We start from the raw sequence: 14,507 nt of genomic DNA, 5'->3' as shown, positions 1-14,507 counted from the left end.
ACGTAAATTTCGTTGTAGTTTGAGCCTACCTACAAATCCTGCCCTTGGACGATTTGGACCGCCTCCTTCGGTGACGACCGGCAAAAATGATCCGCCCATAGGCTCAGAACATTTGCGTGCGATTGTACGTGATGGTGATTAAACTTAAAAAATAAAGAACTACTTCAATAACGTGGGCAAACGAGTATAATTAGTGCGGAATCAGTTTATTAGCGATTTTCTAATTTACAATGTCATCAACACGTGTTATTTTTCTTTTATTGTTTGTAAATTCACAGTTCATGTTGAGTTCATGGTTCTAATACAATTTTTAACATCGGTAATGTAAATTTTAATCTAAAACACGTGAGATATTCAGGAGAAAAGTAAATACAAAAATATGATAATAAATAATCTTGGATTTAGATAAGGGAACAAATTAAATGCACAGTTCTATTTTTAAACGCTCTGTATTTTTGCTCGGTAAAAATGATAAATGCTAAGTTATATAATAAATGCTCAGTTAAAAAATAAATTGTCAGTAAAAATAATATATGCTTGGTGAAATAATAGCTGCTTAGTTAAATTAATAACTGTTCAGTTAAATAAATTATAATAATAAAATCCAGAAATTGAAAAGTTCTCAATATTCAAATCCTGAAAAATTGAGTATTGAAAAATTGAGAAATCCAAGCATCAAAAAATAGTAAAATCGAAAAATGTAAAATTTAAAAAATCCAAAAATTGAGAAATAAAAGAAAAGAAAAATCAAAAATTTAAAAATTCGAAAAATTGAAGAATTGGAAAATCGAAACACCAAAAAAGCAAAAATCTAAAAATCAAAAATCAAAAAATTGAACACTCGAAAAGCCAAAAAGTCGAAAAATCGAAACATCGGAATGTTCAAAAACTGAAACATCGAGAAATCGAAACATCAACAGTAGAGGAGTCAAAAAATCAAAAAATTAAGAAATCAGATTAGATCAAAATTGGAAAAACGAAAAGTTAATAATTGCAAAATTGAAACATTTTAAATGAAAAAAAAAAACGGTAAACCGAAAAATTGAAAAATCTAAAAATCGAGAACTTGAACAATCTAAAAATTAAACAATTTAAAAATCGAAGAATTGGAAAACCAAAAAATCTAAACCGAGAACTTGAAAAATCGAATAATCGAGAAAACAAAACATCAAGGAAAACAACAAAATTAACGGAAAATCTAGAACTTAAAAATTGAAAAATTAAAATACCTATCCAAAAATTGAAAAACCGAGAAATCGAAACATCAAAAAATGGAAAAATTGAAGAACCGAAACATTGCAAAATTCCAGAACTGAAATACTGAAGAACTGAAAAATGGAAAGAAAATTGAAGAATCGGAAAAGTGAAAAAATCCAAAACTGAAACATTGAAAAATTCAGAAATCGAAAAATTGAAAAATCACAATTGAAGAAAGAATTGAAAAATTGAGAAATAGAGAAATGGGAAAATAAAAAATTCAGTTAATCGAAAAATTGAGAAATCGAAAAATTTAGAAACGTCAAAAATTGAAAACTGAAAAATAAAAAAAATTAAAAATCGTAAAACTGAAACATCGGAAAATTGAGAAATCGAAAAATGAAGAAATTCGAAAAACCGAAAATATGAAGAATCGAGAAATCGAAGAATCGATAAATTGAAAAATCCCAACAGTAATATATCGAAAAATTGAGAAATCGAAATCGAGCAAAGCTGAAGTATCGTAAAGTTAATAAATTGAAAAACTGAACATTTTTGAAAAAAAAAATCGTATCACAAACTGAAAATTCAAAAAATCGAGAAATTGAACAATAAAAAAATCAAAACATTGAAATCCCAGTAAGTTGATAAATAGGAAAATTTAAAAAACAAAAATTTTAAAAATCCAAGAATTGAACAACAAAAAAATCCAAGCCTGAAAACTCAGAAAATCGAATGATCGAGAACTCAAAACATCAAAGAAAACAAAAAATCTAAAATTTAAAAATTCGACAAATTGAAAAATCATGGAACTGAAAAATCGAAAAGTCGAGATAGTGAGAAATCTAAAAACCTAAAACTTTAAAAAGTGAAAAATTAAAATATCGAAAAATTTAAAAACCGAGAAAACACAATATCAAAAATTTAAAAAATTGAAGAAACCAAATATTGCAAAATTCCAAAGCTGAAAATTCAAAAAATCGAGAAATTGAACAATAAAAAAATCAAAACATTGAAATCCCAGTAAGTCGATAAATAGGAAAATTTAAAAAACAAAAATTTTCAAAATCCAAGAATTGAACAACAAAAAAATCCAAGCCTGAAAACTCAGAAAATCGAATGATCGAGAACTCAAAACATCAAAGAAGACAAAAAATCTAAAATTTAAAAATTCGACAAATTGAAAAATCATGGAACTGAAAAACCGAAAAGTCGAGATAGTGAGAAATCTAAAAACCTAAAACTTTAAAAAGTGAAAAATTAAAATATCGAAAAACCGAGAAAACAATATCAAAAATTTGAAAAATTGAAGAAACGAAATTAACGAGCGGTTGGAAAAGATGTAAAAAAACATATTTTCAGTCCGTAGACGAAAGTCTAAGAGAACCACATAAAAAAATATGTTTTGCATGTTATTCAATGTCAATAATAATAGGTAGGTTATCTCTTACATAAATAATTATTTTTTTCAATTTTTTTTTTTTTGGTATTTTACGTTCGAATAAATTTAAAGGAATCTGCTGCTTTTGAGTTAATTTTGGGACCCCCCCTTTTTTTGAAAAATTTAAAACAATCTTGAGATTCTAGGTATTCCTGTTTCGACAGAATTTGAAAATGCTTTGGGGTCTTTAATATATTTTCGTATAATAATGCAATTTTTTTAAAGGATATCATTTGCGAAAATCAGTCTTATCTTAGCAGGTGGCAGCCCCGCCCACCCACCCTTTCCTTTCGTAAAGGGTATGTCATTTACCAAAATCAGTTTTATCTTAACAAGTATTAGTGTTTTTGTTTATAATTTATAAGTGTCTTATTAAATACTTTTTTGGTTTATTTATTAATGAAAAATAACAATAAACCGATTTTGGCAAATGACATAATGCTTTAAAAAAAGAGAGGGTGAGTGGGCGGGGCTGACACCTGCTATTTCTGGAAAATTCTGACCTGACCTGTTTTTGAGTTAATTTTGGGACACCTTTTTTGACAAATTTAAGAGAATCTTGAAGTTCTATTATTATTCCTGTTTGGACAGAATTTGAAAATGCTTTGGAGCCTCTAGTGTATTTTGTCATAATAATGCAATTAAATTTCTTAAAAGATATCGTTTACGAAAATCAGTCTTATCTTAGCAGATACTAGCCCCGCCCACTCACCTTCTCTTTTCTTAGAGAGTATCTCATTTGCTAAAATCAATCTTAACTTAGCAGGTACTAGCCCCGCCCGCCCACCCTCTCTTTTTTTGGAAGGTATGCCATCTGCCAATATCAGTCTTATCTTAGCAGGTACTAGCCCCACCCACCCTCCCTCTCGTTTTTTAGAGTGTATGTCATCTGCCAATATCAGTGTTATCTTAGCAGACACTAGCCCCGCCCACCCACCCTCTCTTTTCCTAAACTGTATTTCATTTGCCAAAATCAGTTTTATCTTAGCAGGCACTAGCCCCGCCCACTCACCCTCTCCTTTCTTAAAGGGTATATCATTTGCCAAATTCACTGTCTTATTAAATGCTTTTTTGGTATGTTTATTGATGAAAAATAACAATAAACTGATTTTGGCAAATAACATGTCCTTTAAGAAAGGAGAGGGTGGGTGGGCGGGGCTGACACCTGCTATTTTTGGAGCTTAATAATAATAATAAGGAAAAATTACAATAATCTGATTTTGGCAGATGACATTTCCTTTAACAAAGGAGAGGGTGGGTGGGCGGGGCTAGTACCTGTTAAGATAAGACTGATATTGGCAGATGACATACCTTCTAAAAAAAGGGAGGGTGGGTGGGCGGGGCTACCACCTGTTCAGATAAGATTGATTTTGGCAGTTATTAATAATAATGCACAACGATTAATGACTAGGTGGTATTTACGCATTAGGTGGGTGCAGTGTTGTCAATTTTCCTCTATAAAATGACGTTTTTTTCGTAATCTAGATCATAAAGAATTTTTTTAATATTTTTTGGGACTCCCGAAACCCCCCTACATAACGTATTCAAGAGTTAATCCGCCATTTTCCAGACACCCGGTATAAACAAGTTATAATAGTTACAGGTGTTTCACACTTTGTGACAGTGGAATGACATTGACGTCCAAGATCCATAAGAGAATAACCTTGAATGTTATCTACAGGTTTAATGTATTTTTTTACAACCTGAACTTGAACATTTATTCTCGAATTCTTGAATTAATGCATCATTTAACTTGATGCAAATTCTTCCTTGTAAGTGTTTCTTCGTGACCTTATTTGTTCATGTGAATGTTTATCTGCAATTAAACAACAAATACTTACTATAACTTTTATTTAAATAATTGCATAAAACTAGAACATCACATTTTTAATTGTATAAATACAAACAAATTAAAATTCGGTCACAAATAAATAAAACTTAATTTTTCTTATGGTTGATTTTACTAAATTTGCTTCTGGCTATATTATCAAAAAATAGAAGTCCGGCGGCCCTCTCGATAGTTTCGGGTGGTACCTAAAACTCACTCTAAAATTGTGGCCAGAAAAATTTACCAACAAACCATAAAACTAGTCAAGGGTGTATCATCACTGATCACTTGATTAGGCATCACATAGGATTCCATCTCAAACTGACCATCTTTGGTTTCACATACCACTACTTTAAAAAAATGTGTGGGAACCGCCACATGGTTGGCCCCAATGACTTCATACTTTACATAATTTTTACCATTTGCTTCTTTCCTACAACAAAATGTAATAACAAGACTAACGCAAAATTCTATTTTAAAATACCTGGGTAGGTACAACGGTCCTGTGCAACAATACACATTTTTGAACGTCCTGGTCAACCTCCTCACGTACCTCTCCAGTCTATTCCAGGAATCCCTGTTAAATCCAACTCCAACCTGCGGCGCCATATTTGACAAGAGAAAAGTCTGGTTGACCATTTTCTGAGTCACCCTGTGGTTTCCAGCGGCCGCCAAGTGCCCCCTGTCGTACCCAGACTTATAATAATCACTATTCAAAGACCTGAAACACCCCTTTAAACCCTTTCAAAACCAAAACAAAACTCAACCTGAAAAACGGGTGAATACTTTCGTCAGGTGTAAATTCTGATAACGCTCGATCCACTTGATCGTTGGGTTTGCAGCACTCGGGTGTAATATGTTCAAAAACCCAGTGGGCCACCCGGTTTCTCTTATCATAACTTAAAACAAAATTATCAAATGACCGGACATTGTCAAGGCCTGGGAAACCGTATTTCATGATTTGTGAGATCCTACCGACGTTGGTTTCTGAAGGCACGGGCGAAACAGCGGTTGCTGCGAAGACGGTGCTGAAAATGGGAGAGTCTTGGGGGTTTTTGAGGTTATGTTGGGGGGAGAATTTTCGCTCGAAATAGGTCCCTGTGATGAAGGCGCTGATACCAAAGGTGCCAATATAGGCGAGGCTTTTCAGTTTTTGTGTTGCCATTGTGTTTTCGTGTGGTTTTTAGTAGTTTAAAGAAGGTTTGACATAAGTGGATTTGACAGATGACAACCGATACGACAGGAGGTTGACATAACCATAGACGTCGATTACGTGGCTGCAGCAAGATTTCAACAAAGTTAATTAAGTCGAATCAAATTAAATTAGATTTGAGACACTTGTTTGTTATATAAATTGCATATGGATCTGCTAAAATAATGGATTAAATTAAATTTCCAAGTTTGTTTTTTTTTTTAATTTCGTCAAGCCCCCGATCGAAATTTTAAAACTACGCCTAGGATCTAGAAACTTGTTTATATGTGGCACATGGCCACCACGTGACATAACCTTAATATCCAATGTCATGATTCGACAATTTTTCTTTAAAAATAAACCACTCAGTTAACAATTAATGACAATTAAGTGATAAGATAACAACGTTCTAGCTTCATTTGCAAGAATGGCCGCTATTGGAAGTTTGGCTGGAAAATTAGCCATCGTAACAGGTAGGTATGTAGGTAACCAATCAAACGAATATTAATTTTTGGAAAATTATTAAGGTGCCGGCTCTGGAATCGGTCGTGCTACTTGTAGAATCCTGGCCCGAGAAGGTGCTTCAGTCATCGCTGCAGACAAAAATATATCCGGCGCCCAAGATACCGTAAGTAGTGTTCCCAATGGTACCGATCAAACCCACATTCCGCTAGAACTAGATGTAGGGGACCACAAGAGCATCACCACAGCGCTCAAATCGACCCTCGAACACTATAAAAAACCGCCGTCAATCATAGTCAATTCAGCTGGTATTACCAGAGACAACTTTTTGTTGAAACTAAAACACTCAGACTTTGATGATGTTATCAATATAAATTTGAAAGTAACTGGTTTTGTTGTGCGATGATTCGAGTTTATGTTGTAAAATTCAAGGGTACTTTCATGATGATCCAATTATTTTCCAATGCTATAGTGGAGCATGGTGTACAGGGAGGTTCTATAATAAATATTGCTAGTACTTCAGGGAAGTATGGTAACATAGGGCAGGTGAATTATAGTGCTAGTAAGGCTGGTGTGGAAGGGCTGACTAAAACGGCGGCTAAGGAATTCGGGAAATTCGGGATTAGGGTCAACTGTGTTTTGCCGGGAATGATCGCAACTCCAATGACTGATGCCGTGCCTGATAAAGTTAGGGAGAAGGCTGTGAAAATGATTCCTTTGGGAAGATTTGGCAAGCCTGAAGGTTAAATTACAACTTTGCACTATTTATGTGTTTATACGAATTTATAATTATAGAAGTGGGCGAAGTTATCGCTTTTTTGGCGTCTGATAAGAGCTCGTACGTTCATGGTGCTACTGTTGACATCACTGGGGGTGTGTAACTAATCGTGGATTAGAAAGATATTTTTGTAAATTACCAAAATATATTAATTTTTAATTAGTCTTATTTTTTTATACCTTACGCACGTTCCTGTATTGTCCACAATATAAGACAGTTAAAAGTTAAACAACATTCCTATTTTCCTGGAACGTTATTCGTTGGGCTAATTAATGTAGTTTCCACATTGTCGACGTGTGCACAACTAAAGAGAAACAAAGGTTTTAACTTCTAATCAACGTCGGTTTTCAAAAAGTTTGTTAACTCCTCGTTACGCTTTAATTGCAAGTTTTCCACAAACGTATGTACATATCGACGTAAACAAGTCATTAGTGAAATGGCAATTCCAGGTGAGACATGGGAGATAAAATAAAACGTTTACTGATATCAGGCGACCAACATAATTTGTAATTGAGTCATCCAACAAAAATAACAAATAAAATTACCCGAAATTTGTTAATGAACTGTGGTCGTGTCCACGATAATTAAAATAAAAAAAAATTGGTGGAAGGTTATTTCAACAGAACTTTCCTCGCCCTGAGAAAGAAGATTTCCTATATTAACAAAAAATCGACGAAATACAAGCCCCGCCCACCCACCCCTTCTCGATTGTGATGAATATTTTATTCATCGTGAGCTAAACGCGAAGTTTAGTTTGCAAAATCTTCATTTCTCTGCAAGAAATTACTACATGAAATTCATCACAATTGAGATTGGGGCGGGTGGGTGGGGTTTAATCTTTGTTTTTTTTTTAATGTATAGTTTTCTCTCAACAACAGGATAGTTAAACATGTTTTCAGTTTCTTGTTGGGAAAAGAAGACTTCGTATATTAAGAAAAACTGGACAAAATATATGCCCCGCCCACCCACCCCTTCTCACTTGTGATTAATGTTTTATTCATCGTGAGTTGAAGGGCGGACTTTAGTTGCAAAATCCTCGTTTCTCTACAAGAAATTACATATGAAATTCATCACAATTGAGACTGGGGCGGGTGGGTGGGGCTTAATTTTTGTTTTTTTTTTATATATAGAGTTTTCTTTCAACAACAGGATAGCTAAACATGTTTTCAGTTTCTTGTTGGAGAAAGAAGATTTCCTATATTAAGAAAAACTGGACAAAATATAAAAAAAATTTACTTCAAACACTTTCAACTCTTTAGACGCTTAGATTTTTTAGATACTTTAGATCTATAGATCCTTTAGATGTTTTTGATCCTTTAGGTCCTAAAGATGCTCTAGATCCTTTGGATCTTTTAGATCCTTTAGATCCTTTAGATCCTTTAAATCCTTTAGATCTTTCAGATCCTTCAGATTCTTCAGATCATTTAGATCCTTTAGATCCTTTAGATACTTTAGATCCTTTAGATTCTTTAGATATTTTACATACTTTAGATAATTTAGATCCTTTAGATCCTTTAAATCTTCTAGATCCTTTGGAATTTTTAGATCTTCCAAATCCTATAGATCCTTTAGATTCTCTAAATCCCTTCGATCATTTAATCCTTTGATCCATTAGATCCTTCAGATCTTTTAGATTCTTTAGACCTTTAGATCTTTTCGATCGTTTCGATCATTTAGATTCTTTTGGAATTTTTTATCCTTTTGATCATTTAAATCCTATTGATTTTGGTCCATTTGACTCTTTTGATCCTTTGGATCCTTTTGAACCTTTTGAAACTTTTGAACCTTCAGATCCTTTAGATCCTTTATATCCTTTAGATCCTCCCGATCCTTTGGATCTTTTTGAAGTTTTAGTTTCTTTCGATCCTTTCGAACTTGAAGTCCTTAGAGAGTTTTAACACTTTAGACTGTTAGATTCTTTAGATTCTTTGGATTCTTTGGATTCTTTGGATTCTTTGGATTTGTTGGATTCTTTGGATTCTTTGGATTCTTTGGATTTTTTGGATTTTTTGGATTCTTTGGATTTTTTGGATTCTTTGGATCCTTTAAATTCTTTGGATTCTTTAAATTCTTTGTATTCTTTAGAATCTTTAGATTCTTAAGATCCTTTAGATCTTTTTGATTCTTTTGTTCCTTTTGATCTTTTCGATCCTTTCGATTCTTTAGATCATTTAGATTCTTTAGTTCCTTTAGATTCTTTAGATCCTTTAGATCCTTTAGATCCTTTAGATTCTTTAGATATTTTACATACTTTAGATATTTAGATCCTTTAGATCCTTTAAATCTTCTAGATCCTTTGGATTTTTAGATCTTCCAAATCCTATAGATCCTTTAGATTCTCTAAATCCCTTGGATCGTTTAATCCTTTGATCCATTAGATCCTTCAGATCTTTTAGATTCTTTAGACCTTTAGATCCTTTCGATCGGTGCGATCATTCAGATTCTTTTGGCATTTTTGATCCTTTTGATCATTTTGAGCCTTTTGATCATTTAAATCCTATTGACCCTTTTGAACCATTTAAACTTTTAGATCCTTTAGATCCTTCTGATCCTTTTGATCCTTTTGACTTTTTTGATCCTTTGGATCCTTTGGTTCCTTTTGAACCTTTTGAAACTTTTGAACTTTCAGATCCTTTAGATCCTTTATATCTTTTAGATCCTCCCGATCCTTTGGATCCTTTTGAAGTTTTAGTTTCTTTCGATCCTTTCGTACTTGAAGTCCTTAGAGAGTTTTAACACTTTAGACTGTTTGATTCTTTAGATTCTTTGGATTCTTTGGATTCTTTGGATTCTTTGAATTCTTTGGATTCTTTAAATTCTTTGGATTCTTTAAATTCTTTGGATTCTTTAGAATCTTTAGGTTCTTTAGATCCTTTAGATCTTTTTGATTCTTTTGTTCCTTTTGATCTTTTCGATCCTTTCGATTCTTTAGATCTTTTAGATCCTTTAGATTCTTTAGATCCTTTAGATCCTTTAGATCCCTTTGAACATTTTAAACCTTTACATCCTTTAGATCCGTTAGATCCTTCTGATCCTGTGGACCCTTTGGTTCCTTTTGAAACTTTTAAACCTTTCCAACCTTAGAACCTTTAGATCCTTTAGTTACTCCTGAACCTTTGGATCCTTTTGATCCTTTTGGTCATTTTGAACCTTTACATCCTTAAATTTTTTAGATCGTTTAGACCTTTAGATTCTTTCGATCCCTTTGAACATTTTAAACCTTTAGATCCTTTGGATCTTCCTGATCTTTTAGATTCTTAATTTTTGTTTGTTTTTTTTTTAATATATAGAGTTTTCTTTCAACAACAGGATAGTTAAATATGTTTTCAGTTTCTTGTTGAAGAAAGAAGATTTCATATATTAAGATAAAATGGACAAAATATAAGCCCCGCCCACCCACCCCTTCTCGATTGTGATGAATGTTTTATTCAAGGGGCGTCTAAAGGGCGGAGTTTAGCTGCAAAGTTCTCATTTCTCTACAAGAAATTACCATATGAAATTTTACACAATTGAAACTAGGGCGGGTGGGTGGGGCTTAATTTTTGTTTGTTTTTTTTTTTATATACAGATAGAGTTTTCTTTCAACAACAGGATAGTTAAATATGTTTTCAGTTTCTTGTTGGAGAAAGAAGATTTCCTATATTAACAAAAAATTGGACGAAATACAAGCCCCACCCACCCACCCCTTCCCAATTGTGATGAATGTTTTATTTATCGTGAGCTGAAGGACGGAGTTTAGTGGCAAAATCCTCATTTCTCAACAAGAAATTTCATACGAAATTCATCACAATTGAGATCGGGGTGGGTGGGTGGGGCTTATTTTTATTTTATTTTTTTTAACATATCGAGTTTTCTTTCAACACCAGGATAGCTAAACATGTTTCTTGTTTCTTGTTGGGAAAAGAAGACTTCGAATATTAAGAAAAACTGGACAAAATATAAAAAAATCTTACTTCAAACACTTTAAACTCTTTAGACGCTTAGATTTTTTAGATCTTTTAGATCTATAGATCCTTTAGATGTTTTTGATCCTTTATGTCCTAAAGATCCTTCAGATCCTTCAGATCCTTCAGATTCTTTAAATCCTTTAGATACTTTAGATCCTTTAAATCCTTTAGATTCTTTAGATATTTTACATACTTTCGATAATTTAGATCCTTTAGTTTCTCTAAATCCCTTGGATCGTTTGATCCTTTGATCTTTTAGATCCTTCAGATCTTTTAGATTCTTTAGGCCTTTAGATCCTTTCGATCGTTTCGATCATTCAGATTCTTTTGGCATTTTTGATCCTTTTGATCATTTTGATCCTTTTGATCATTTAAATCCTATTGATCCTTTTGAACCATTTAAACTTTTAGATCCTTCTGATCCTTTTGATCATTTTGACTCTTTTGATCCTTTGGTTCCTTTTGAACCTTTTGAAACTTTTAAACCTTCAGATCCTTTAAATCCTTTATATCCTTTAGATCCTCCCGATCCTTTGGATCCTTTTGAAGTTTTAGTTTCTTTCGATCCTTTCGTAGTTGAAGTCCTTAGAGAGTTTTAACACTTTAGACTGTTAGATTCTTTAGATTCTTTAGATTCTTTGGATTCGTTGGATTCTTTGGATTCTTTGGATTCTTTGAATTCTTTGGATTCTTTAAATTCTTTGGATTCTTTAAATTCTTTGGATTCTTTGTATTCTTTAGAATCTTTAGATTCTTTAGATCCTTTAGATCTTTTTGATTCTTTTGTTCCTTTTGATCTTTTCGATCCTTTCGATTCTTTAGATCCTTTAGATTCTTTAGTTCCTTTAGATTCTTTAGATCCTTTAGATCATTTAGATCCTTTAGATCCTTTAGATTTTTTAGATATTTTACATACTTTAGATAATTTATATCTTTTAGATCCTTTAAATCTTCTAGATCCTTTGGAATTTTTAGATCTATCAAATCCTATAGATCCTTTAGTTTCTCTAAATCCCTTGGATCGTTTGATCCTTTGATCTTTTAGATCCTTCAGATCTTTTAGATTCTTTAGACCTTTAGATCCTTTCGGATTCTTTAGACCTTTCGATCCTTTCGATCGTTTCGATCATTCAGATTCTTTTGGCATTTTTGATCCTTTTGATCATTTTGATCCTTTTGATCATTTAAATCCTATTGATCCTTTTGAACCATTTAAACTTTTAGATCCTTCTGATCCTTTTGATCATTTTGACTCTTTTGATCCTTTGGATCCTTTGGTTCTTTTTGAACCTTTTGAAACTTTTTAACCTTCAGATCCTTTAAATCCTTTATATCCTTTAGATCCTCCCGATCCTTTGGATCCTTTTGAAGTTTTAGTTTCTTTCGATCCTTTCGTAGTTGAAGTCCTTAGAGAGTTTTAACACTTTAGACTGTTAAGATTCTTTAGATTCTTTGGATTCTTTGGATTCGTTGGATTCTTTGGATTCTTTGAATTCTTTGGATTCTTTAAATTCTTTGGATTCTTTAAATTCTTTGGATTCTTTGTATTCTTTAGAATCTTTAGATTCTTTAGATCCTTTAGATCTTTTTGATTCTTTTGTTCCTTTTGATCTTTTCGATCCTTTCGATTCTTTAGATCCTTTAGATCCTTTAGATTCTTTAGTTCCTTTAGATTCTTTAGATCCTTTAGATCATTTAGATCCTTTAGATCCTTTAGATTTTTTAGATATTTTACATACTTTAGATAATTTACATCCTTTAGAGCCTTTAAATCTTCTAGATCCTTTGGAATTTTTAGATCTATCAAATCCTATAGATCCTTTAGTTTCTCTAAATCCCTTGGATCGTTTGATCCTTTGATCTTTTAGATCCTTCAGATCTTTTAGATTCTTTAGACCTTTAGATCCTTTCGGATTCTTTAGACCTTTCGATCGTTTCGATCATTCAGATTCTTTTGGCATTTTTGATCCTTTTGATCATTTTGATCCTTTTGATCATTTAAATCCTATTGACCCTTTTGAACCATTTAAACTTTTAGATCCTTCTGATCCTTTTGATCATTTTGACTCTTTTGTTCCTTTGGATCCTTTGGTTCCTTTTGAACCTTTTGAAACTTTTGAACCTTCAGATCCTTTAAATCCTTTATATCCTTTAGATCCTCCCGATCCTTTGGATCCTTTTGAAATTTTAGTTTCTTTCGATCCTTTCGTATTTGAAGTCCTTAGAGAATTTTAACACTTTAGACTGTTAGATTCTTTAGATTATTTGGATTCTTTGGATTCTTTGAATTCTTTGGATTCTTTAAATTCTTTGGATTCTTTAAATTCTTTGGATTCTTTAGAATCTTTAGGTTCTTTAGATCCTTTAGATCTTTTTGATTCTTTTGTTCCTTTTGATCTTTTCGATCCTTTCGATTTTTTAGATCTTTTAAATCCTTTAGATCCTTTAGATTCTTTAGTTCCTTTAGATTCTTTAGATTCTTTAGATTCTTTAGATTCTTTAGATTCTTTAGATTCTTTGGATTCTTTGGATTCTTTGGATTCTTTGGATTCTTTGGATTCTTTGGATTCTTTGGATTCTTTGGATTCTTTGGATTCTTTGGATTCTTTGGATTCTTTGGATTCTTTGGATTCTTTGGATTCGTTGGATTCTTTGGATTCTTTGAATTCTTTGGATTCTTTAAATTCTTTGGATTCTTTAGAATCTTTGGGTTCTTTAGATCCTTTAGATCTTTTTGATTCTTTTGTTCCTTTTGATCTTTTCGATCCTCTCGATTCTTAGATCTTTTAAATCCTTTAGATTCTTTAGTTCCTTTAGATTCTTTAGTTCCTTTAGATTCTTTAGATCCTTTAGATCCCTTTGAACATTTTAAACTTTTACATCCTTTAGATCCGTTAGATCTTTCTGATCCTGTGGACCCTTTGTTTCCTTTTGAAACTTCTAAAACCTTTCCAACCTTAGAACCTTTAGATCCTTTAGTTACTCCTGAACCTTTACATCCTTTAGATTTTTTAGATCGTTTAGACCTTTAGATCCTTTCTATCCCTATGGACATTTTATACCTTTAGATCCTTTAGATCCTTTAGATCTTCCTGATCTTTTAGATTCTTAATTTTTCTTTGTTTTTTTTTTAATATATAGAGTTTTCTTTCAACAACAGGATAGCTAAACATGTTTTTAGTTTCTTGTTGGGAAAAGAAGACTTCGAATATTTAGAAAAACTGGACAAAATATAAGCTCCGCCCACCCACCCCTTCTCGATTGTGATGAATGTTTTATTCATCGTGAGCAGAAGGGCGGAGTTTAGTTGCAAAATCCTCATTTCTCCTACGAGAAATTACGATATGAAATTCATCACAATTGAGACTGGGGCGGGTGGGCGGGGCTTAATCTTTGTTTCTTTTTAATATATAGAGGTTTCTTTCAGCAACAGAATAGCTAAACATGTTTTCAGTTTCTTGTTGGGAAAAGAAGACTTCATATATTAAGATAAAATGGACAAAATATAAGCCCCGCCCACCCACCCCTTCTCGATTGTGATGAATTTTTTATTCATGGGGAACTAAAGGGCGAAGTTTAGCTCCAAAGTTCTCATTTCTCTACAAGAAATTACCATATGAAATTTTACACAATTGAAACTGGGGTGGGTGGGTGGGGCTTAA

The 14,507-nt window shown here is 32.6% G+C and overlaps 2 protein-coding genes across 2 annotated transcripts; one reads left to right on the top strand and one right to left on the bottom strand.

The window, feature by feature from the left end:
• Positions 1–4,472: 4,472 nt before the first annotated feature.
• Positions 4,473–5,882, bottom strand: LOC135124994 (endonuclease G, mitochondrial). Its single transcript, XM_064050250.1, has 4 exons — positions 5,234–5,882; positions 4,951–5,187; positions 4,719–4,899; positions 4,473–4,672 (listed from the first exon to the last, which is right to left on the bottom strand). Exons 1-4 carry the CDS (start codon positions 5,629–5,631, stop codon positions 4,577–4,579), a joined length of 912 nt encoding a protein of 303 aa, XP_063906320.1. The 5' UTR covers positions 5,632–5,882; the 3' UTR covers positions 4,473–4,576.
• A 74-nt stretch (positions 5,883–5,956) lies between these two features.
• Positions 5,957–7,060, top strand: LOC135124998 (estradiol 17-beta-dehydrogenase 8). Its single transcript, XM_064050255.1, has 4 exons — positions 5,957–6,131; positions 6,186–6,502; positions 6,553–6,862; positions 6,916–7,060. Exons 1-4 carry the CDS (start codon positions 6,086–6,088, stop codon positions 6,999–7,001), a joined length of 759 nt encoding a protein of 252 aa, XP_063906325.1. The 5' UTR covers positions 5,957–6,085; the 3' UTR covers positions 7,002–7,060.
• Positions 7,061–14,507: the final 7,447 nt, after the last annotated feature.

The sequence above is a fragment of the Zophobas morio genome, unplaced genomic scaffold (genome assembly GCF_036711695.1).
Source record: "Zophobas morio isolate AGI-343-1 ecotype UQ-CSIRO unplaced genomic scaffold, CSIRO_AGI_Zmor_V1 ptg000008l, whole genome shotgun sequence".
In the NCBI taxonomy this organism is placed as follows: domain Eukaryota; kingdom Metazoa; phylum Arthropoda; class Insecta; order Coleoptera; family Tenebrionidae; genus Zophobas; species Zophobas morio.
The sequence above is the reverse complement of the archived record's forward strand: the minus strand, read 5'-3'. Positions and strand labels throughout refer to the sequence as shown.